The following is a 24097-nucleotide window of genomic DNA, read 5'->3' on the forward strand; positions in this document are numbered from 1 at the left end:
CTACAGCAGCGTGGTCAATAGGTACGTTTCTTTCTATCTACTATTGTTTTAATGGAGACATGAGATCTACAACATATGATACTGTCAAACGGCTGAGATTTAAATTCCAAAATATTGCAAAGAAAATCAAGAAAGGCCAATCAGACAACACATCCATTATTAACCATTCCTGAGTAATAGCCTCTTCGAAAAATACCTCAATAAATGGAATAGAAGAAAAACTTTATTTCATAAAATGCATTTCTAGAGAAAGTTAAGTGCATATACAATTTTTTTTTCTTCAAATTCTGAACAGAAAAATACTGCACAGAAGTGGAATGAAGGCTATTTTAAAAACCCAATTGTCTTACTAGCACCCCTCTCAAGGTGAGCATGATGACAGACACCAGCCCGTACTGAATTACGTGCATGTGTTTATGCATCAAATATGATTGTGGCTGCAATATTTTAGTGTCAGATGTGATGTGCAGGTCTACATATAATAACCCCTCCACCCCCAGGTGATTTTTTCCATTTTTTTTTTTTTCACTTTTTGCACCCCTTACTATATAGGTAGGGCTTGAGTTTTGCGTTACGAGTTGTACTTTTGAAAGATACCATTTTTCTATATAGCATACTGGAAAATGGGGGGGGGGGGGAAGACAAGTGCGGTGAAACAGCAAAAAATAAAGTGCAATTCCACAACTGTTTTTTTCGCTTTTTTTTTTATCTAGTGTTCACTAAATGCTAAAACTGACCGGCCAATATGATTCCCCAGGTCAGTATGAGTACAAAGATCACACATGTATATGTTCTTTTTTTATTTAAGTGGTAAAAAAACCAAAACAGAATTATGTAAGAAAAAAAAAAGTGCTTATGTCGCCATTTTCTGAGACCCCCAAACCATAGGTCTCAATTGGAAAATCCCAAAGGGACAGAAAAGTGCAACACAACTCCAATCAATAAAAATCACAACTTTTTTAACTCATTTAATGAAGCAGGAAAAGTAATAAGCAACAGTACCTCATGAGAGATCAAAGCACAGATATAGCCCTATTGCTATATCATCCCTAACATGCTGATTTTGCTTTTCTTACTTATATGATCTATTTGGTATATGCCCTTAGTGATACTATTTAATGCTGACACCACTGGGCTTTGATATCTCATGAGGTACTGTTGCTTACTATTACTTTTTCTGCTGCCTTATGTATCTTAACTAATTTCTTCAAAAAATTTGTGACTATTGATTGGCGTTGTATGGCACTTTTCTGGCCCCTTTGGGATTTTCCCAATTGAGACCTACGGTTTGATTTTTTCTTTTTTGATAGAGTGTATCCATATTATTGTTCATGGATCGATTTAAGGAGTAATGTTTATATTTTCCACAGACACGTAGTCTTCATTTTTCGGGATCTGGTGCTGGGAGAGAGCTTATTTTTTTACTCTGAGCTGATGTTTTTATTGATAGCATTTTGGGGTACATGCAATGTTTTGATCGCCTGTTATTGCATTTTATTACAATGTTCCAGCAACCAAAAAAAATGGTAATTCTGGGGCTTCGATTTTTTTTCTCGTTACACCATTTAACGATCAGATTAATTTACTTTGCATTTTGATAGGTCAGACATTTTCTGAAAGCAGTGATACCAAATGTGTATTGAGTGGGGCAAAAGGGGTAAGATTTGAACGTGCGTGTGTGTATATATATGACATTGTAAATCTTGTGGCCGGCGTTGATGCCGCTGTCAGAGATTGACAGAGGCATTTAACTTAACAGTAAGCTCTTACGGGTAGGGTCGTCAGTATATTTGCATTATCGCTAACTTTGTTATGACTGTTGTATATGAACTGTTGAATTGTAAGCACAGTGGAATATATTAGCGCTACAGCTTAATGTGGATTGTGGCTGTTAGGGGCATATGACAGCTGATCATTTCAACAGTCGTGTGCAGGAAAGATGTGGGCTCAGCATCAAAGGCAGGGACAGTACCTATACGTCAGTCATGAAGAGGTTAATGGATGAGAAAAATGAAAAAGCGGCAATGAAAGATTAGTACAGACATGAAAGTGGAGGGGGGGAAATCACAAATAAAACAATTATCCAAAATATGAATATATTGGGGGAAAAAATTATCCTAAAAAGACGAATGGTCAGAAGCCAACGATCATTAAATAAACTGAGCCGATCTTCAGGTTTGGATGGCTCCCATACAAATAGCCAGCAGAGGTCTTCTGACCGCTTCCAAGCATTATATAGGTAGGGAACATTATATATCATTGATAGGGCAGTGCAGTTGCTTTTGGACCATGTTACATCAGCAAACTACATGCACAATAAATATTTCAGAAAAATGCTGTATTCTGCCCTCTGAATGGCTGCTTCCAGGACTTGCAGAAGGGCTCGGTATCTGTATATTGTGATTTTAGAATACTAAGTATATACATCCTCAAGTAGATAGATTTATTTAGATATTAGACAATTTATCAAGTGCTATAGGTATTTTACATAAATATGATTTACAACAAAGGATATATATATACATACACATTAGGAGTGATGTGCAAGTTTGCAGTCTTTGATTCAATATGTTCCATTCTGCTTAGACCGTTTGTTTGTCACAGTAGAGAAGCATATGGAAAAGGCAAGAAAAGGACACTAGACAAGTTACTTATCAAAGGATTAATACGGACAGATCCAAGGCATTTCCAGTTTCTTGATGCTGCAGTGTTGGATCACAAGTGCAACCAACCTGATTGCTATATACTGTAAGATTCCTGTAAGCATAGCCTGCCTGTTAGTACAAAGTGTACAGCATAGACGGTCCAGAAAGAAGAGCAGAGGAAAAACGTGGAGATCACCTAAAGCCACCATTCAATGCTTTTATTATACAGCAGTCCGCATGAGTAAGAACTCTAATCATCTGTATGAGAATAGAAATGCGGCTTAGGCTCTCGTCTTCTTGGGAGCCTCAGCCCATCATACTACGAGAGCAGGAGAGTACCCGCTCTTTAATACCCCTGTGGGGAGGAAATAAGCGTCGCACCACAGTACTTCATTGAAAATAAGACTATGTAGAATGCTCTACTTTTTTTGAGAAGTAAATCCTAAGGAGTGTTTCTGGACAAATGCTTAAGTCAAAAGCTCAGCTCCTCGAAGATCCAATGAAGTGTAAAATAGGATGTATGCAGCCGAGGTTTTCACAGATGAGACTGAAATGTCGGACACTTCATGGTCATCAAACTTAAACCACTTCTGTTTCATTGCATTTTTGCAGTAAGCAGTGTAATGCCCACCATCCAGTCCACCATAGTGATTCTGTTCAAAACACAAAACGTGATATGTCAAAAGTAGCAACATCACACGGGGAACAAAAAACTAAACTAATAAATTAAACTATAAATACAACCTGCCTAGTTTGAATCGCGTCATCCGTTTCATTAGCCTTGCATATCACACCACCAATGCTGAGATCACTAATGAACCTGAAGCGTCCAGACACCGGTAAGGAATCAATGGATTCCTACTCCCAGCATCTTTATAGGGGCTGTACAGCATTTACAACATATAGCTTCTACAAACTTAGTGTAATATCAGTCACTAGGATGTATGGAGTTGAACTGCAATACCTGACACAACCAGTGACAGGTGTGGCACTGTGTAGGCAAAACAGCAGCTATGCTTTTCAAACACTGTACCACACTTCTAAAGCCCAAAAGCAAGCACATTTAAATGGAATCTGTCAATAGGTATTTGCCACTTAATCTGGGAGCAGCTTAATGTAGAGGCAGAGATCCTGATTCCAGCGATGTGTGGGCCTGCTTGCTGCAACTTTGACAAAAATCAGTTTTATCAGCATGAGATTATCACTAGTAAACCTGATGTGATGCCATGTAGTCCTCCATATTCATGAGCACTGTATAACCCCACCACCACAACTGATTGGCACATTTCTGTTTACACTGTGCACAGGCAGAAAGTTGCCAATTAGCGGTGTGGTTGGGGTAATATAGAGCATTTGTCAAACAGTTAGATGTGCATCAGATAAAACAGTGATTTTATTACAAGTGCAGCAAGCAGACCGGTAAGTGACATTGCAGGAATCAGGGTCTCTGCCCCTATACTATACAGCTCTCAGATGGGGTAGCAAAAACCAGGTGTAGCTTGGACCTATAGCATTGATGACCTAGCTCCTATACACTAAACCAAACTGTACTGTTCAGCTCCATGCACAACTAATTGCGGAGGGTGGGTGTTTAACGCCAACTGATCGGTCATCAGTATTATATGACTGGACAATCCCATTAATAAGGAGACAGAATAGAACAATTCATTTTTACTGTTGTTCAGAGTAGTTTAGTACATATACACTACATTATCACAATAGCCTCAAAAGGTGTACTTCTTATAAATAGGACAGTTTTTTTTTTTATTTAGAATTAACTACTTACAGATACTCCAAATAAACTGTATTTCTTAAACGTCTTGGGTCCTATGACATACTGTGACAAGTCAAGATGTTCCAATGGAAAATCCACACATGTCTGAAGTTTTTGCTTCCAGCGTCCTTCATAAGAAAATCTAGGAAACATTCATACATGCCATTGTTACAACCAACTGATCAGCGGGGTTATGACAAGTATTGTGAAAATGAACATAAAATACAATTACCGTTTTAGGTGCACAAGGAGAACTGGGGGGAGTTTCCAAATCTCCATTTTCTTTGTAGAATCTCTACTAGCTTTACAGTTGCTACAAAAAAACCTATTGTTATCCGTGAGCTTTTCTTCTTTGGAAAAAGACTTAAGGCAATCCTAAAAATAAATAAAAACAATCAATCCCAAGCTGCTTGATTGCATTAATTTTTTTTTTTTGGAGGGTAGGTGGTGAGGTGAGAGGGGGGGGGGGGGGGACAAAAGGATTAGGATACTAGAAACATCCTTGTGCTAGGTTCACACATTGCGAATTGGCTGAGGTTTTTTTGGCTTTTTTTTTTGGAATGCAAATTAAAAGCTTCGTTTTACAGTACCAGCAAAAGCTATGAGATTTCAGAAATCTCATGCACACACACGTTGTTGTTTTTTCCTGACAGTTGGAAAACTGCCGAGTTTTTGAAAGCTGCCGCATGTCACTTCTTTCAGTGTTTTTGGAGCGTTTTTTTCACCCAGAGAAAGCAAATGAGCAAGTCCAAAAAAAGCAGCAAAAACGCAGGTTTTGGTGCAGAACACTCAGAAACAACAGGCACTAAACTGTATCAGAATGAGTAAGAGACAAATGTACCTGAGAAACACAACAAAAATACAGCAAAACCTGCTTTTTTAAGCAACTTATTTACTGCCGAGACAGCAGGTTTTGCCTGCAGAAAAAAATGCAGAAAAAATGCAACATGTGAACAAAGCCTAAAGGTTTTCTGTGACTTCGTAATAGCAAAAAAAATCAGAACGGTGGAGATCCGACACCCAGCAGCTCCATGATCAGTTGAATGAGAAGGAAAGAGACATCTGGGCGTTTCAGTACCAGGCAGAACCACTGCCAAAACTACATAGCTTCGCCTAGTAAACTACAAAGTGGAAGAGGGGCTTACCCATGCACCCTGTCCTTCAATAAGCTGGTCAGTGGAATGTCACTGATCAAAGATTCGATTTATATCCTACACTGAGAGCTATCTGAAGCGCCCGTGTGACTGTAGTGTTGATCATGCACACTGCCACTCCATTTATTCCGGACAGTGCTGAAGACCAGTGGAGCGCAGCACTCCGCTATCTCCGGCGGTCCCATTAGTGATCAAATGGAGTGGCAGTGCGCATGATCAGCCAGCTGGACCATTCACACAGGACGCTTAAGAGCCCCGGTTTTTCGGGATCAGTTGGTGTCTCAGTGATCAGAAACTTATGCCCTATCCAGTGGACCGGGAATAACTTCCAAACTTGAGAGTACCCCTCTTACACCAGTTAGAAATAGTTCATGACATCAGTAGAGTTCTGTTCATGGAAATAATTGAAATACAGCAATTAACCCAAGTATTCATAATCCCTTATGAAAGTGTCTTGCATCAAAAAAAAGCATGGCTGCTTAGTCTTCCATGAACAGCAGGCACGCTCACAGCTAACACAAGAAAAGTTGGTTCCAGTGGGATATAGACATTTCAGATTTATTATATTTTGTCATCTATTTCTGTACCTAAACTTAAAGAAGGAGAAATTATCTTGAAACAAATACCTGAAGAGAACATTTGCTTAACGATGGAAGTGGTAGAGACAAGTACATGAAAGCTTCAAACGTTCGGGACTTTTTGTGGCAAGTTAGACATTGCACTGTCGACTTGAACTGCCCTTGGAAAAGTGCCACAATGATAGATTCATTGAGCTGCTTGTGCTTTATCCAAGCCATGTCTGCAGCCTGGGAGTCATTCAAGTGATCGTTGTTTTCTTCCTTATGTCTCTTCCTATTGTCAGCCTGAAAAACACAGAAATGACCCAATAGAAAAAGTACGACAAATACAGCAATACTATAAGCAGGTGACATTTTAGGTCATGACTATATGGTAATTGGAACCAAGAATTAAAATAGGTAACTTGTAATATCACAACTACGGGTCGTACTCTGTAAGATCAGCACTTATAATATAGACCCGTTCCTATATATCAGATTCCGATCAAGCTTCCATTGCTTTCATTACCATACTGTCCTCTCACATAAAAAACTGTTCAAATCATAATGCATGGAAAAATTACACAGCATGGGAACAAGTAAGGAGAATTGGAGCTGCTATCACAGGAGGAGAGATATGATGTCATAGGCATCACTGAAACATGGTGGTGGGATGATACACATGATTGTAATACAAACCTTGAAGGCTACACCTTATTCATTTGAAAAAGGATTAACAAGAAGGGAGTAGGTATGGAATCGTATGTTAGGAAAAAGTATATCTCCACAGAGATCCAAGCTTCAGAAAATGGTAGCTCTGCAGAATCTGTTTAGGTAAAAATACAAGGAGAGAAGAACAGACAGGACACTATTGTAGGCCACCTGGACAGACTGATGATATGGATGAATTATTTTTTCATCAGATGTACAGTACAGACCAAAAGTTTGGACACAGCTTCTCATTAAAAGAGTTTTCTTTATTTTCATGACTATGAAAATTGTAGATTCATTCTGAAGGCATCAAAACAATGAATTAACACATGTGGAATTATATAATTAACAAAAAAAGTGTGAAACAACTGAAAATATGTCTTATATTCTAGGTTCTTCAAAGTAGCCACCTTTTGCTTTGATTACTGCTTTGCACACTCTTGGCATTCTCTTGATGAGCTTCAAGAGGTAGTCACCTTAAATGGTCTTCCAACAGTCTTGAAGGAGTTCCCAGAGATGCTTAGCACTTGTTGGCCCTTTTGCCTTCACTCTGCGGTCCAGCTCACCCCAAACCATCTCGATTGAGTTCAGGTCTGGTGACTGTGGAGGACAGGTCATTTGGCGTAGCACCCCATCACTCTCCTTCTTGGTCAAATAGCCTTTACACAGCCTGAAGGTGTGTTTGCAGTCATTGTCCTGTTGAAAAATAAATGATGGTCCAACTAAACGCAAACCGCATGGAATAGCATGCCGCTGCAAGATGCTGTGGTAGCCATGCTGGTTCAGTATGCCTTCAATTTTGAATAAATCCCCAACAGTGTCACCAGCAAAGCACCCCCACACCATCACACCTCCTCCTCCATGCTTCATCTCCATAACCACCCCATATGATAACCACACATACAAATCAGCACAATACAAAACCCATGAGAAGTGAAGTGGGGCAGGTAGAGCCAGAGACCCGACGCGTCGCCACTCTAGATGGCTTCGTCAGGGGTACAGATTGCCAGTCAGCTGTGTCAATATATATGGTTGCGTAATTAGTAGACAGGGAACAGCTGCGCTGCTGCTTACCATGACAGAGTTAACATCCAATATACCTGAGAGTCAGCGGTTAGTCACTGATCCATGTGTGAGCTTACTAATTCTCCTATTGAGAATCCTGTTTACATGGACCTAGGGATATAGGCATCATTCTCGGTGAGGGTGATAGTTGGTAGCAGGTGGGTTGCTCTATTATGAGCATTGCATTATTTGTGTATGTGTCACATCTGTGACCATTTTTAATATTTTTAAGAATTTTTGCTGTTTGCTGTGTTTAATAAAATTTGTATTATACTGTATATGCTATGTCCTATTCAGGGTGATCCCCTGCTCATGGCCTATTTCTTTCTTTCCTTTTTGTCAAACATATGTACTATTTAGGTCTAGGTTGGATCCGCTTAATTACCTTTCGGTGGTGCCCCCATTTCTTTGTTTCTCACGGTGGGAACCAGGCATGTAGAGTCCATCCGTTCACCTTTTCTGCGTCGCACAAAGACACGGTGGTTGGAACCAAAGATCTCAAATTTGGACTCATCAGACCAAAGCACAGATTTCCACTGGTCTAATGCCCATTCCTTGTGTTCTTTAGCCCAAACAAGTCTCTACTGCTTGTGGCCTGTCCTTAGCATTGATTTCCTAGCAGCTATTTTACCATGAAGGCCGGCTGCACAAAGTCTCCTCTTAACAGTTGTTGTAGAGATGAATCTGCTGCGAGAACTCTATGTGGCATTGACCTGGTCTCTAATCTGAGCTGCTGTTAACCTGCGATTTCTGGTTGGTGACTCGGATGAACTTATCCTCCGCAGTAGAGGTGACTCTTGGTCTTCCTTTCCTGGGGCAGTCCTCATGTGAGCCAGTTTCTTTGTAGCACTTGATGGTTTTTGCCACTGCACTTGGGGACACTTTCAAAGTTTTCCCAATTTTTCGGACTGACTGACCTTCATTTCTTAAAGTAATGATGGCCACTCATTTTTCTTTACTTAGAATTTGTATTATGGAAAGAAAAAAGCAGCTAACAGTCTATTCAGTAGGACTATCAGCTGTGTATCCACCAGAATTCTGCACAACACAACTGATGGTCCCAACCCCATTTATAAGGCAAGAAATCCCACTTATTAAACCTGGCAGGGCACACCTGTGAAGTGAAAACCATTTTCGGTGACTACCTCTTGAAGCTCATCAAGAGAATGTTAAGTGTGTGCAAAGCAGTAATCAAAGCAAAAGGTGGCTACTTTGAAGAACCTAGAATATAAGACATACAGTATTTTCAGTTGTTTCACACTTTTTTGCTAATTATACAATTCCACATGTGTTAATTCATAGTTTTGATGCCTTCAGAGTGACTCTACAATTTTCATAGTCATGAAAAGAAAACTCGAATGAGAAGGTGTGTCCAAACTTTTGGTCTGTACTGTATATGTTCACCAAAAAGTTTGACATGGTTATCATGGGAGATTTTCATTATAAAGATATTAGTTGTGAAGCTCTCTCAGGCAAAAATAATGAATCCAGAAAATTCTTCTCTTGTTGACATCTTTATCTTTCAAAAGGTAGAATAGAGAACAAGAGGATCTGCAATCTTGGACTTAATAATTCTTACCAAAACGGAGGAAATAGCTGAGAAAGCAAAGAGTGGTGATAAATTGTTGCACATTCATTTGGAAGAGTGTTTCAAGTGGGGTACCACAAGGCTCTATTCTGGCCCCAGTGGTGTTCAACATTTTTATAAATAAGGGAAATGAAGGTAACCTAATCAAAATTTGCAGACGATGCAAAGCTAGGAGGGATAGCTAACACTAGAGAAGACAGAGAAAGGACTCAGAAGGATCTAGATAAGCTTGTGCAATGGGCAGTCACTAATAGAATGATATTGAACAGGGAGACATGCAAGATTCTACATTTGGCAAAGAAAAACGAAAATTACATCTACAGAATGGGAAGAATAGAACTAAGCAATAGCACGTGTGAAAAAGACCACAGTCATCAGTGTTATGCAGCGAAAACATGGATTTTTGTGAGTACTCACCGTAAAATCCTTTTCTCCGAGACGCTCATTGGGGGACACAGATACTGTGGGTGTATGCTTCTGCCGCTAGGAGGCTGACACTAAGTGAAAAAAAGAGGTTAGCTCCTCCTCCATCGTATACACCCTCTCCCCTATTGCGGGTGGAAATCAGTTTGGTGCCAAAGCAGTAGGAGGACAACAAAATCAGCCTTAATACAGGTACAACATATCCAAAACACCACCCTTATATCAAATTAGTAAATGCATATAAATTTAAACAAAACAAGAGCCAACTGGCTAATAGGGTGGGTGCTGTGTCCCCCAATGAGCGTCTCGGAGAAAAGGATTTTACGGTGAGTACTCACAAAAATCCATGTTTTTCCTTCGCCTCATTGGGGGACACAGATACTGTGGGACGTCTTAAAGCAGTCCCTGGGTTGGAGATTGACTCACCGATCCAAGCTACATGCACCTCTTGTTTAAAGGTGCGCCACCGTTGCTTGGAGAATCCTTCTACCCAGGCTCGCATCCGCCGAGGCCTGAGCATGGATATTATAATGTTTGGCAAATGTGTGCAGGCTGGACCAGGTTGCGGCCTTGCAAACCTGTTCCGTCGAAGCCTGGTACCAAAGAGCCCAAGAGGCGCCCACTGCCCGGGTAGAGTGCGCTCTGATCCCTGCTGGAATCGGCGTGCCTCTAATGCGGTAGGACTCCTGAATAGTCAGACGAATCCATCTGGCTATGGTCGACCATGAGGCAGCGAGTCCCTACCTGCGCTCTTCCGGGAGCACGAACCGCGTGTCTGTCGACGAAAAGGTGCCGTCCGCAACACGTACCTCCGGAGGGCTCTTACCAGGTTTAACGTGTGAAGCGCCTTTTCCACACGGTGCACCGGTGCTGGACAAAATGAAGGCAAAACAACATCTTCATTAATGTGAAATGAGGACACGACTTTCGGCAGAACAGGAGGGGCTGGTCTGAGGACCACCTCATCCTTATGGAAAGTGAGGAACGGAGCTCGGCAGGATAGAGCCGCCAGCTCTGAAACCCACCTGATGGAAGTGATGGCCACTAGGGGAACAACCTTCCAGGAAAGGTACCTCAAAGAGATATCCTGAAGCGGTTCAAAATGGAGCTTCCTGCAGAACACCTAGGACCATGTTAAGGACCCAGGCGTCCATAGGCGCCTTATAGGGAGGTATCCAGTGGGAGACTCCCTGGATGAAAAGTCTTCACCTGCAAATTGGTAGTAATTCTGCACTGGAACAGGACGGATAAGGCCAACACTTGTCTCCTGCGGGAACTTGGGGCAAAACCCAAGTCTAAGCCCGACTGGAGAAAAGCCAAAGATGTTGGGGATCGAGAATCTCAGCGGAGAAACACCGCGGCCTCGACATCAAGCACAGAACACCTTCCAGGTGTGGTAGTAAATTCATGCTGAAGCAGGCTTTCGGGAGCTAATCATTGTAGCGACCACCTTGCTCCCGAACCCTGCCTGGGTTAGAACCCAAGATTCAACGGCCATGCTGTCATACACAGAGTCCCTGAGTTCGGGTGGCAAATCAGCCCTTGAGACGGTAGATCTGGGCACTCTAGCAGGCGCCCAGGCACGTCGGCGAGCAGCTGCATTAGATCTGCGTACCACGCTCGACGGGGCCAGTCTGGGGCCAGCAGAATCGCCGGCCCCCCTTCCGTCTTGATCCCTTTGCAGACTCTCGGGAGTAGTGGTAGTGGAGGAAATAGATATGGGAGGCGAAACTGGTTCCATGGCAGAACCAACGCATCCACCGTGAATGCCTGCGGGCCCCTGGCCCGAGTGACATATGTGAGCACCTTGGCATTCACTCTGGAAGCCATCAGGTCCACATCCGTAGCTCCCCACAGTTGACAACTCTGCTGAAGAACCTCGGGATGTAAAGACCACTCTCCGGATGCAAGACCCTGCCGGCTGAGGAAGTCTGCCGCCCAATTTTCCACGCCCAGGATGTGGACAGCCGAAATCACCGATCGGTCTGCTTCGGCCCACTGAAGAACGTGCCCCAACTCGTGCATGGTTGCTCTGCTGCAGGTGCCCCCCTGACGAATTATGTAAGCCACCACCGTGGCGTCCGATTGAATCCGGACGGGGTGGCCTGCTAGAAAGTGATGAAACTCCTGCAGAGCCAGCCGAATTGCTCGTCTCTCCAAAAAGTTGATCGGGAGGCGTGCCTCCTGTGGCGACCACCGTTCCTAGGTTGTGTGGTGGTGAAACACCGCTCCCCATCCGAGGAGACTGGCGTCGATTGTCATTCTCAGCCCATGACCTGGGGGGGGAAAGGTTTCCCCTAGGCCAGAGAGGAACTGGTTATCCACATCCGAGCGACTGCCTGACCTGAGATGACAGTTGGTACCGCCGATCGAGCGTGAAAGGATTCTTGTCCCAGGCTGACACGAGGCATGCTGCAGGGGGCAAAGATATAACTGGGCGAAAAGGTATCGCTTCCATTGCTGCCACCATTTTCCCTAGGATCCTCATCCCAGATCGGATGGTATGAGGGACTGGTTGGCGTAGTGTCTGGACTCCCTGCCGGAGACTAGCGCCTTTTCCTGAGGAAGAATTACCAACCCTCGGCTTTCGAAGATCATTCCTAGGAAGGAGATCCTTTGAGCTAGCACAAGGGATGACTTCTTCGTATTGACCAACCATTTAGGCAGGCAAGAGTATCTAGCGTGATGCTGACACCTTCCTCGCATGCCCGTATTGACGGGCCCTTGACCAAGAGGTCGTCCAGATAAGGCAAGACGACCATGCCTCGAGAATGCAGTGTGGCCATGACAATTGCCATAACCTTTGTGAACACTCTGGGAGCCGTGGCTAGCCCGAAGGGTAGCGTTACGAACTGAAAATGTTGAACGCTGATGGCGAAGCGTAGAAACCTCTGATGAGGAGGAAACATGGGAATATGCAGAAATGCGTCCTGGCTGTCTATTGAGGCCAAGTATTCTCACTGCTCCATGGCCGATATGACTGAACGCAGAGAATCCGGGAATGTCTGATCCTGCTGAATTTGTTCAGAAGCTTCAGGTGCAAAACAGGCCTGACCGACCCGTCCTTTTTGGGGACCGCAAAAAGGTTGGGATAGAACCCTGAGCTCTTCCATGTTCCGGCACTGGAACAAGGACTCCGTTGTGCAGAAGCGACTTGATGGCTCCTAATAGAGCCCTTGCCTGGGTATCCACCCTGGGAAGCCGGAAAAGAAAAAAAAAACATTTTGGACGATATCAGACAAAATCTATTTTGTAACCTGAGGCCACCAATTTCTTTACCCATGCGTCGTGAGCGACATTGACCCAGATGTGGTGAAACCAGAGTAGGCGGCCGACCACCTTGCCTGTTTCGCCCGGTAAAGGCCTCGAGTCATTTGGCCAACGATCTTTGGGATCTGGATCCTCTCGATCTGAGCCGCCGAGTATGCAACCTCCCCAATGGGTTGGCTCTATATGAGACCTGCCGCCCCTATCCTGGCTGGCGCGGCCTGAGGCGGCGGCATTGGCCGCTGTAGTCCACCTGGAGTTGCGAAAGGCCCGAAAACGTGCCTGAAAACGGGTGACGAAAAAACGTTTTGACCCTTTGTTGAGGGAGAAACCCGCTCTTTGCTCCTGTGGAGTCGGAGATAAGTTGATTCAACTTCCCCCCAAATAGATGGCTACACTGATAAGGCAGGGAAGTCAGACTTCTTAGAAGTAGAGTCGGCTCGCCATGTCCTTAACCATAGGGCTCTTCTGATAGAAATTGCATTAGTGGCAGCAAGTGCCGAGCAATTGTCCGCATCCAAAGACGCATCGATTACATAGTCTCCGGCCATCGCCATCTGACCTGCGACCTCCGAAATCTCTGCAGGAAGATCCTGCTCCTGCGCGACCTTGTTTAATGTTTCTGACAATGATATCATGGCCTTGGCCACCCAAGTTGCTGCGAATGAGGAAGCGAGCGCTGACCCCGATGCCTCATATACTGCGCGAGCTTGGCTCTCTATAAGGCGATTCGTGGGATCCTTAATCGAAACCGGAGGATCCACCAACGGGGATTCCATCCCTTTCTTACGGAGATCCGGAACAAACGGATACCCTGTTTTGAGTGCCTTTTGACCTGAAAAAACGCCTGTCTGGACGTTCTCTGTGCCGCTGCACTATGTCCTCAGACTCCGGGTGAGAGGAAAAAAATTCTGTGCGGGCGCTTCACTCGCTTAAATGCCACTTTATGCCCCGTAGCCGCTGCAGGACAATCTTCAATCCCCAGGGTCTGATCGACGGCTTCTATGAAGCTGTCCACTGTTTCACGTGATCCTGGCGTGTCCAGGTCAAGGGGCTCGTCTGAGTTGCAATCTGAGGTCTGCTCGCTATCAACCACTGGTGACGGGGAGCGAGAAGCAGAACTTACGGATGCCGAAGCATTGGATGGACTGGGCGACACCGTGTGGACTCTTTTTCCCCGGGTCTGCCTGGAACGAGAGCGGCCCCTGCAGGCCAAAGGCTCTTGTGAGGTGGAGGTTCCCTCTAAGGCCAAGTGCACACGTAGCGGAACTCTCGCGGAAATTACCGCGAGAATTCCATTCCGCGGGAAAATCGCATTTTAAATTCCCGCGATTTTCCCGCGGAAAAACTAGCATTTTGCAAGCGTATTTAGCTTGCAGAATGCTAGCATTTTCCAAGCGATCTGGAGCATCGCTTGGAGAACTGATTGACAGGTTGGTCACACTCGTCAAACATAGTGTTTGACAAGTGTGACCAACTTTTTACTACTGAGGCCGCCTATGCAGCATCAGTAGTAAAAGATAAAATGTAAAAAAAAAATAAAAAATGGTGTTATTCTTACCTTCCGACGTCCCGCGCAGCCATTCCCAGTAATCCTTTGCGAAAATGCCCGCGATGACGTCCGTTCTCGCGGTCATTCGCGATGACATCGCGCGAATGACCGCGAGACTTCGCGATCCCGCGAGAACGGACGTCATCGCGGGCATTTTCGCAAAGGATTACTGGGAACGAGAGCGTGGAGAGAAGCGGGAAGGCCGCGCGGGACGCCGGAAGGTAAGAGTAACAATATTTTTTATTTTAAATTCTATTTTTTACAGTGATATGGTACCCAAAGCCCGGAGGACAGTCTCCTCTCCTCCGGACCGTGGGTACCATCCGCAAATGTTCTGCTTACTTTCCGCAAGGTGTGCACAGCCACATGCGGGAAGTAAGCGGAACAATGCATTCCTATGGGTGCGGAATCGCCGCGATTCCGCAAAATTAATGAGCATGCTGAGTTTTTTACCGCAAAGCGATTCCGCCGCGGTAAAAACCGCAGCATTAGCACAGCATTGCGGAATCCCATAGGAATGCATGGGATGCTTATTTTTTGCGTTTTCGCGGCAAAATCGCGCGGTTAAAACTGCCACGGAAACGCGAATAAAACGCCACGTGTGAACTCAGCCTAAGGCCAGCGAGCCACTGTCCCTGCCCCTATCTGGGGTCTGAAGGGACTCAACTGCCCTCGTCAGCGATGTCATGGACTGTGATAGAGATAGCCCACTCCGGGGGGGTCCGGGACCTCGGTCGCAGGGGAGGGCTCCTGGGCGCGTTCGGAGTCACAGGCTTCGCATAATTTTGGCTCTGCGCTCGTGGAAACCTAACTCCAGAAGAAATGCATGCGGCATAAAGGAACGTGTGCCTTACCCCGTCCTGTGTCCCCACGTCCGCTGCCTCTGCGCTCCTTTCCTCTGGGTAGGCCGGGACGTTCCTCTCCCGGATGTGGCCTACCCTGCCATGAAGCCGGGGGCTCAATTTGTTCGGCGTCCGCCCCAGGCCGGGGGGCGGCGCTGGAAATGACGTCACACCAGGGGCGGTACTTCCGCCCGCGGCCTAGTCACAGCCGTAGCCGCTGGCTAAATTTTGCATGCCCGCACGCCGCGAAAAGAGGGGAGGGGGGGGTGTCACGCTGCTGATCCCTGCCGCCGGAACCCGGCGTCCACGCCTGGCGGAAAGAGGGAGGAGAGGGAAGGAGGAATGCCTTACACTTCCTAAGATACCTGGAGCTTCAGTGGATTCCCCGGAGCGCTGCCGCAGGGCCCTCCCCAGCCCTCCTTACCTGACTCCAGATCTAGCACACCAGGTAGAGGGGATGGGGTTAATTTCTGGACGGTGCAGGCACCCTAGCTCCGTCTAAGCCCTTCAGGGGGTGAGGAGAGGGACCGTCCGCCGCCTTGCAGCACCGCCGTCTAGCGTTGGTGGAGCAGTGGGGGCCGCACAGACTAGTCTTGTGCCTCTGTACAAGCCCATGGTTTCAATACCTAGGGGTGGACAGGGCTAAGTCTGGCATAATGTCCCACGACGCAGGAAAGGATATGTGGAGGGACACTCGCACGTACTCGTCCTTTGATGGTTTGGGGAAATCAAGACACTAAGCATAAAACTGATTTCCGTCCGCAATAGGGGCGAGGGTGTATACGACGGAGGAGGAGCTAACCTCTTTTTTTTTTCCACTTAGTGTCAGCCTCCTAGCGGCAGAAGCATACACCCAATGTGTCCCCCAATGAGGCGAAGGAGAAAAAAAAAACGCAAACACTGTTCTAGGATTGTATTAAGAGAAGCATAGATTCTAGATCACGTGAAGTAATTATCCCCTCTGCTCCTCCTTGGTCAGGTTTCATCTGGAATACTGTGTCCAATTCTGGGCACCACATTTTAAAAAAGACATTGAAAAACTGGAGCAAGTTCAGAGAAGAGTTACCAGGATTGTGAGAGGACTGCAAAGGATCTGGGAATGTTTAGCTTGTAAAAAAGAAGCCTAAGAGGACACTGAACAGCTACCTACATATATTTGAAGGGCTGCCACAGTGTAGAGGGATCATCCTTATTCTCATTTGCACATGGAAACACGAGAAGCATTGAAATTAAACTGTAAGGGAGAAGATACAGTTTAGATATTAGAAAAAACTTTTGGACAGTGAGAGTGATCAATGAGTGAAACTGGCTGCCACGAGAGGTAGTGAGTCCATCTTCAAACAGAGGCTGGACAGACATCTGTCAGAAGGTTTAGTGAATCCTGCGTTGGACACGATGACCTTGGCGGTTTCTTCCAACTCTAAGGGTATGTGCACACGTAGTTTTTAGTCTCTGCGGATTTTGTAGAGAAAACCGCAGGAAATCCGCAGGACAAAGTGCTGCGGTTTTTCTGCGGTTTATCTGCGGATTATCTGCGTTTTTTCTGCGGTTTTGCCCTGCGGTTTTACACCTCATAATGGATGAGGTGTAAAACCGCAGCGTTTCTGCACCAAACAATTGACATGCTGCGGATTGTAAACCGCAGCAAAACCGCGCGGAAAAAAACGCAGCATGTGCACAGCTTTTTTTTATTTCCATAGGAAATAAAGGTACTGTACAACGCAGCAAAATCTGCTGCGTTTCTGCAGAGCCAAAAACGCTGCGAAAACGCAGCAGAATCCGCAGCGTGTGCACATACCCTAACAGTCTATGATTCTATATTGCAGAACATAAAGATGATGGATGGTTGTGTGATAGAGGACATGTAAAAACAATCGTTCTTTGCAAAGGTCTTACCTTAGAAGTGTCAAATAAAAATCATTTCAGGTAAGAGGCAATATTTGCATTTGCAGAAAAAAAAAAATGTATTTAATCAGTCTTGCCTTTTGGGAATTTTTTTTTTTTCATTTAATGGAACTTAACAATTCTCTCCAAATTCTGCTCAATGCTAAAATAAACGAACAGTAATAAACACATTTTATACAGTAATGAGTAGTACAGCATCGGTGGCAAATATCAGAACCCTTTTATCTTGGCAATAAAGGGAATAAAATACATAAGTTGATACCAAGACAAGATATGTTTGCGATTTATGGATTTTGTCTGGGTGTTGCCATATAAAGAGGCTTTATTATGGCTGATTCTCGACTTCTCATTGCTACTTACTGTATGTGCTCACTACCCTGTCCAGGCACAGTGGATGGTTGCTGCAGAAGAGCAGATATTGCTGAAAGGATTACACATTTAAACATTATATTTAATGCCCTTTCCATCTGGTTTGTTTCTTGGACAGAACAATGACCTCTAAAGTTTCATTGATCCATACACACACACACAAGTCAGGTTTGAAAATGGATCTGCGCCTCCAGTCCATGAGACTCAGAACATGTCCTTTTCTCATCAGTTTTTAGGATTGAACTTGGCCATTACAGGCTATGGCTATCCATGTAAAATGAATGAGATTCTGTACTTGAGAGTTCCATCAAAGTTTCATCAGTTTTTAACTGATCCATTTTCAAGAATCGATGGATACATTCTCAGACAGTTCACATGTTTCAATGAAAAAAAAATGGTTAAGCATAAAAACTGAAGCATCCAGGATGACACCCAAGGCCAAAAAAAAAATCAAATGGGTCTCTTTCTCCTGGATAGTAACACTCACATGGATGCGTGAATGCAACCTTATTGCCATGGCAGGTCGATTATCCCATGAAGGTGTGATTATGAAACGACTGGTGGGAGTACCGTTGCCGAGTCTCCCATCAGTCACACACAGGCACATCCTTGTAATTAATGGGACTCTGTCAGCACAGAATGACTGTTCAAAAAAAGTCCTGCTGCTCGGCGGGGGCCCGTCATTTATATACACCACTCACCGGCTTTGTCCCTCAATCTCCATACACCCTCTTCTTTGATTATGAAGCCAGAGCTGTCAGAGAAAGGAGGGGATAGATGGAAAACAAATAGGATTGAACAGTCATTTTGTGGTGACAGACTCCCTTTAACTCCTTAATGACGGGAGCTTTTTTCGGTTTTGCGTTTTCGCTCCCCTTATTTTCAGAGCCAACTTTAATTTTTCTGACAATATGGCCATGTGAGGGCTTATTTTTTGCGGGACAAGTTGTACTTTTCAATGATACCATTGGTTTTACCATGTCGTGTAACAGAAAACAGGAAAAAAAATTCCAAGTGAAATTGCAAATAAAAGTGCAATCCCACACTAGTTTTTTGTTTGGCTTTTTTGCTAGGTTCACTAAATGCTAAAACTGACCTGCCACTATGATTCTTCAGGTCATTCTAAGTTCATAGACACCAAACATGTCTAGGTTCTTTTTTTTATCTGAGTAGTGAAAAAAAAATCCAGAGTTTGCAAAAAAAAAAAAAAAATTGTGCCATTTTCCGAGACCCGTAGCATCTCCCATTTTTCGTGATCTCGGGTTTGCTGAGGGCTTATTTTTTGCATGCCGAGCTAAAGTTTTTAATGATACCACTTTTGTACAGATACGTTGTTTTGATCGCCTGTTATTTTAATGCAATGTCGTGGCGACCAAAAAAAGTAATTCTGACGTTTTGATTTTTTTCCCGCTACATCGTTTAGCGATCGGGTTAATCCTTTTTTTTTTTTATTGATAAAACGGGCAATTCTGAACACAACGATACCAAATATGTGTAGGTTTGATTTTTTTTTTTTATTGTTTTATTTTGAATGGGGCGAAAGGGAGGTGATTTGACCTTGTTTTTTTAAACATTTTTTTTTTTTTTACTTTTGGCATGCTTCAATAGTCTCCATGGGAGGCTACAAGCATCCACTACTCGATCGGCTCTGCTACATATAGGCGATGCACAGATCACCTCTATGTAGCTGAATTACAGCATTGCTATGAGCGCCGACCACAGGGTGGCGCTCATAGCAATCAGTCAACAACCATTGAGGTCTCCAGGAGACCTCTGGTTGTGATGGCAACGCATTGGTGACCCCCAATTACGTGATGGGGTCAGCAATGCGCCTACTTCCGGCCCGGCGTCCTGAAGCGCTTGTTAAATGCCGCTGTCAGCATTTGACAGTGGCATTTAACTAGTTAATAGGCACGGGTGGATCGCGATTCCGCTCGCGCCCATTGCGGGCACATGTCAGCTGTTGAAAACAGCTGACATGTCACGGCTTTGAGGTGGGCTCACCGCCGGAGCCCACCTCAAAGCGGGGGATACTGCAGTCAGGGGGCAGTAAGAACTATGGTGTAAACCCCATTAACGTTCATTGCACTACATGGATTTTTCCAGTCTGCAGATAAGTAGTGTTTTCCCCCTATTGCAATGTTAAGGATAACGGTGTGCAGGATCCAGTCTCTGTAGGTGTACTCTACAAGGCCTGTAGAAAGATAGCTTCTGGTAAGGTGGAAAATGGTTTAAATAATACACAAACGGAAAAGTGGTAAATCATCTAATGAAACAGAAAACCATGAGTATGAGGTGACCCACATTTAATGGTCATGCTGCAGATGTGAGCGAAGAAAATATACTCTGTTGTAATGAGAAGACGACATATACGGAACAGTACAACACAGACATATTACTTCATGTCACTGCTTATCCCACAAAAAACAACACAGACCTATGTATAAACAGAAAACGGAGCCTTTCGCCTTTACAAACACGAATGGTTTGGCTTACTTACTCTCTACACGGATCATCAAACGACACGTAAAATAGAAAGTAAAACAAAATGAGATATTATGTCACGCATAATATTAATTCCATGTATAACAACATGATAAACTATCCCTGCACCATGTTGTAGCAGTCACCAAGGAGAAACACATGTCAAATGTGGTGACAGATTGCCTTGAAGCCTATATAAGCTGTTAGTATGGACATAGAGGTTATACACTGCTGGGCAGAGTGATGCCTCATATCAAGATGTCTTGTTGTGGATAAATCATATTTTATCACTTTATGTAAATGATCTCTTCCAGACTCGGGAGGACGCTGCCCTGGAGATTACACTGCCTCCAGAGCTTATTTTACATGAAGGGAGGAGAGTTACCAGAGTGATATGTAATGGTTACCAGTGGTATGTGTAATGGCCGCTCTCTACTCTCCTGATCTCACTGCAGAGCTGTGTGTGATTATACCTGATACACCTGTATGTTCCTCTCAGCTTCAGTTTCCAGCTCACAGGCAGACAGAGTTGTAATATTGTTGCAATACAGCAGAGCTCAGATAGCTGCAAAAACAGGATTTTTGGGTTGCTTACCGTAAAATCTGTTTCTTGGAGCCTTCATTGGGGGACACAGAGACCATGGGTATATGCTGCTGACACTATGCACAAAAAAAGGTTAGCTCCTCCTCCGCAGTGTACACGACCGGCAGGGAATTCCTCAGTTAGTGAGAAAGCAGTAGGAGAAGTAACAGAATAGATTGAAAAGAGAACAAACAACTCAACTGTAACCAATCAACCAAAGTAAGAACAGGAGTTGTAGAACATGGGAGGGTGCTGTGTCCCCCAATGAAGGCTCCGAGAAACAGATTTTACGGTAAGCAACCCAAAAATCCTGTTTTCTCATTCGCCTTATTGGGGGACACAGAGACCATGGGACGTCCCAAAGCAGTCCCTGGGGTGGGAAACAAACTTCCATCAGGCCAGTGGACTCACCACCGCTGCCTGCAGGATCATTCTACCTAGGCTGGCGTCCGCCGAAGCGTAGGTGTGGACCTTGTAGAATTTCACAAACGTGTGAACCGAAGACCAGGTTGCAGCTTTGCAAAGCTGCAGCGTGGAGGCTCTGTGGCGTACCGCCCATGAAGCACCCACTGCCCGGGTAGTGTGCGCTCTGATCGCCGGAGGGGCCACTCGATGCTTAACCCGGTAGGCCTCCAAAATTGCTGATCTGATCCAGCGAGCAATAGTAGCTTTGGAAGCCGGGTGACCTTTCCGCGCCCCATCTGGAATGATGAAAAGAGAGTCTGTCTTTCGCAAGGAAGTCGTCCTAGACAGATAGACTCATCGCCCTGACCAGATCCAGCTTGTTCAGGGACCGCTCCCGAGGGTGAGTTGGACTCGGACAGAAGGACGGCAGAACAATATCCTCATTGAGGTGAAAGGAGGACACCACCTTCGGAAGAAAAGAGGGCGGAGGCCGCAGAACTACCTTGTCCTGGTGAAGTACCAAGAAAGGAGAGCGGCAAAAAAGAGCCGCCAATTCTGACACGCGCCGGATGGAAGTGATGGCCACCAGAAAAGCTACCTTCCAAGAAAGGAGAGAAAGGGAAACATCCCTGAGAGGTTCAAAAGGAGAACCTTGCAGAACCTCAAGAACCAGATTAAGATCCCATGGATCCACGGGCGCTCGATACGGAGGAGCCGTGTGAGTCACGCCCTGAAGAAAGGTTTTGACCTGAGGGCGGGAGGCCAACGTCTTCTGAAACAAAATGGACAGCGCCGAAACTTGACCCTTCAAGGAACTGAGAGCAAGCCCCGCATCCAGCCCTGCCTGAAGAAACGCCAGAACGGAAGGGAGCGAAAAGCACATGGGCGCGATGTTATTGGCCTCACACCAAGTGAAATAGGCCTTCCAAGTACGGTAGTAAATTTTGGATGATGATTGCTTCCTGGCTCGGATCATGGTATGAATTACTCGACCGGAGAATCATGCTCGTTTCAAAACCTCGGTCTCAACAGCCACGCCGTTAAATTGAGCGGCCGAGAATTGGGGTGGCAAATCGGGCCTTGAGACAGCAGATCTGCCCTGTCTGGAAGCTTCCAGGGGGCGTCCGCGAGAAGGTTGACAATGTCCGCGAACCAAGACCTTCTGGGCCAATTCGGGGCGATGAGAATGACTGGAATTCCTTCTGCTTTGATCTTCTTCAACAGCTTGGGAAGAAGAGGCAGGGGAGGAAACAGGTAGGGGAGCTCGAACTGCGACCAAGGAATGGCCAGAGCGTCGGCGCCCACTGCGAGAGGATCTCGAGCCCTGGATACGAACTGTGGGACTTTCCTGTTGAGGCGAGAAGCTAGCAGATCTACGTCTGGGGTTCCCCAACGACGGCAGAGCTGAAGAAATACCTCCGGATGTAGGGACTACTCTCCTGCCGCGAGGCCCTCGCGGCTGAGAAAATAGGCGGCCCAGTTGTCTACGCCGGGAATGTGTACCGCTGAGATTGTCGGTACCGAAATCTCTGCCCACTGAAGGATCTTGGACACTTCTGCCAGGGCTGAGACACTCCGTGTCCCTCCTTGGCGGTTGACATATGCCACCGCTGTGGCATTGTCTGTCTGAATCCGGACAGGCAGGCCCCTGAGGAGCCTCTCCCAGTGGACGAGAGCCAGATGGATCGCTCGTATCTCTAGGACGTTGATCGGCAGAGCAGATTCCTGAGTCGACCAACGACCCTGAACGGTGTGATGGCGGAACACTGCACCCCAGCCGAGGAGGCTGGCATCCGTTGTTACAATCTGCCAGTGAACGGGAAGAAAAGACTGCCCCAAGAGGATGAGAGGTGACGTCAACCACCAGTTGAGTGACCGCTTGATCCGGCATGAAAGATGAACAGGGCGATCCAGGGACAGAGCCGACCTGTTCCACCTCGACAAAATGGCGTGTTGGAGAGGTCTGGCGTGAAATTGGGCAAAGGGAACTGCCTCTATCGCCGCCACCATCTTTCCCAGGACCCTCATGGTTGTTCGGAGGAACGGAAATCGTGTGGTCTGCAGCGATTGTACATCCTGCCGCAGGGAGAGAATCTTCTCTTGTGGGAGAAAGACCCTTGACCGACGAGTGTCGAACAGGAGGCCCAGAAACACAAGACGTTGAGTAGGAACCAGACAGGACTTTTTCCTGTTGACGATCCACCCGAAATTGGAAAGAGTGTCTAGGACGATCATCAAACTTAGGTGTGCCTGTTGGAAAGAGGGAGCTTTGATCAGAATATCGTCGAGGTACGGAAAAAGAACGAGACCTCTGATCCTCAACAAGGCCATCAACGCAGCCATGATCTTCGTGAAGACTCTGGGAGCGGTGGCGAGACCGAAGGGCAACGCGACGAACTGGTAATGTTCCTGGCGAACCGCAAAACGCAGGAACTTCTGATGTCCGTAGAATATGGGAACATGTAGATAGGCATCTTGGATGTCTATTGAACACATGAATTCCTGCTCCTACATGGAAGCGATTACCGAACGAACCGACTCCATCCAGAAGTGGCGAAGACGGACTCTCTTGTTGAGCAGCTTGAGATCCAAGATGGGTCGGACCGCCCCGTCTTTTTTCGGCACGACAAATAGGTTTGAATAAAACCCTGTAAACCACTCCGATTCGGGAACGGGCACAATCACCCCGGAACTGAGGAGAGAGTCGATGGCTGTAAAGAACCCCGGGATCAAAGCTGGATCTTTTGGAGGACGGGATTCGAAGAAACGATCC

The 24097-nt window shown here is 45.6% G+C and overlaps 1 protein-coding gene across 4 annotated transcripts in view; it reads right to left on the reverse strand.

The window, feature by feature from the left end:
- Nucleotides 1-2429: 2429 nt before the first annotated feature.
- Nucleotides 2430-24097, reverse strand: part of USP8 (ubiquitin specific peptidase 8) — a 144660-nt gene continuing 122992 nt past the window's right edge. For all 4 annotated transcript variants that reach the window (XM_073568501.1, XM_073568500.1, XM_073568503.1 and 1 more), the window contains 4 exons: nt 6200-6436; nt 4652-4794; nt 4432-4561; nt 2430-3298 (listed from right to left, as the gene is read on the reverse strand). In XM_073568501.1, the coding sequence (XP_073424602.1) occupies nt 3113-3298; nt 4432-4561; nt 4652-4794; nt 6200-6436 (696 nt within the window). In that variant the 3' untranslated portion in view covers nt 2430-3112. The remainder of the gene's footprint in view (nt 3299-4431; nt 4562-4651; nt 4795-6199; nt 6437-24097) is intronic.

Source organism: Dendrobates tinctorius, unplaced genomic scaffold, assembly GCF_039654945.1.
Source record: "Dendrobates tinctorius isolate UK_male_01 unplaced genomic scaffold, ASM3965494v1 ptg000022l, whole genome shotgun sequence".
Taxonomy (NCBI): Eukaryota; Metazoa; Chordata; class Amphibia; order Anura; family Dendrobatidae; genus Dendrobates; species Dendrobates tinctorius.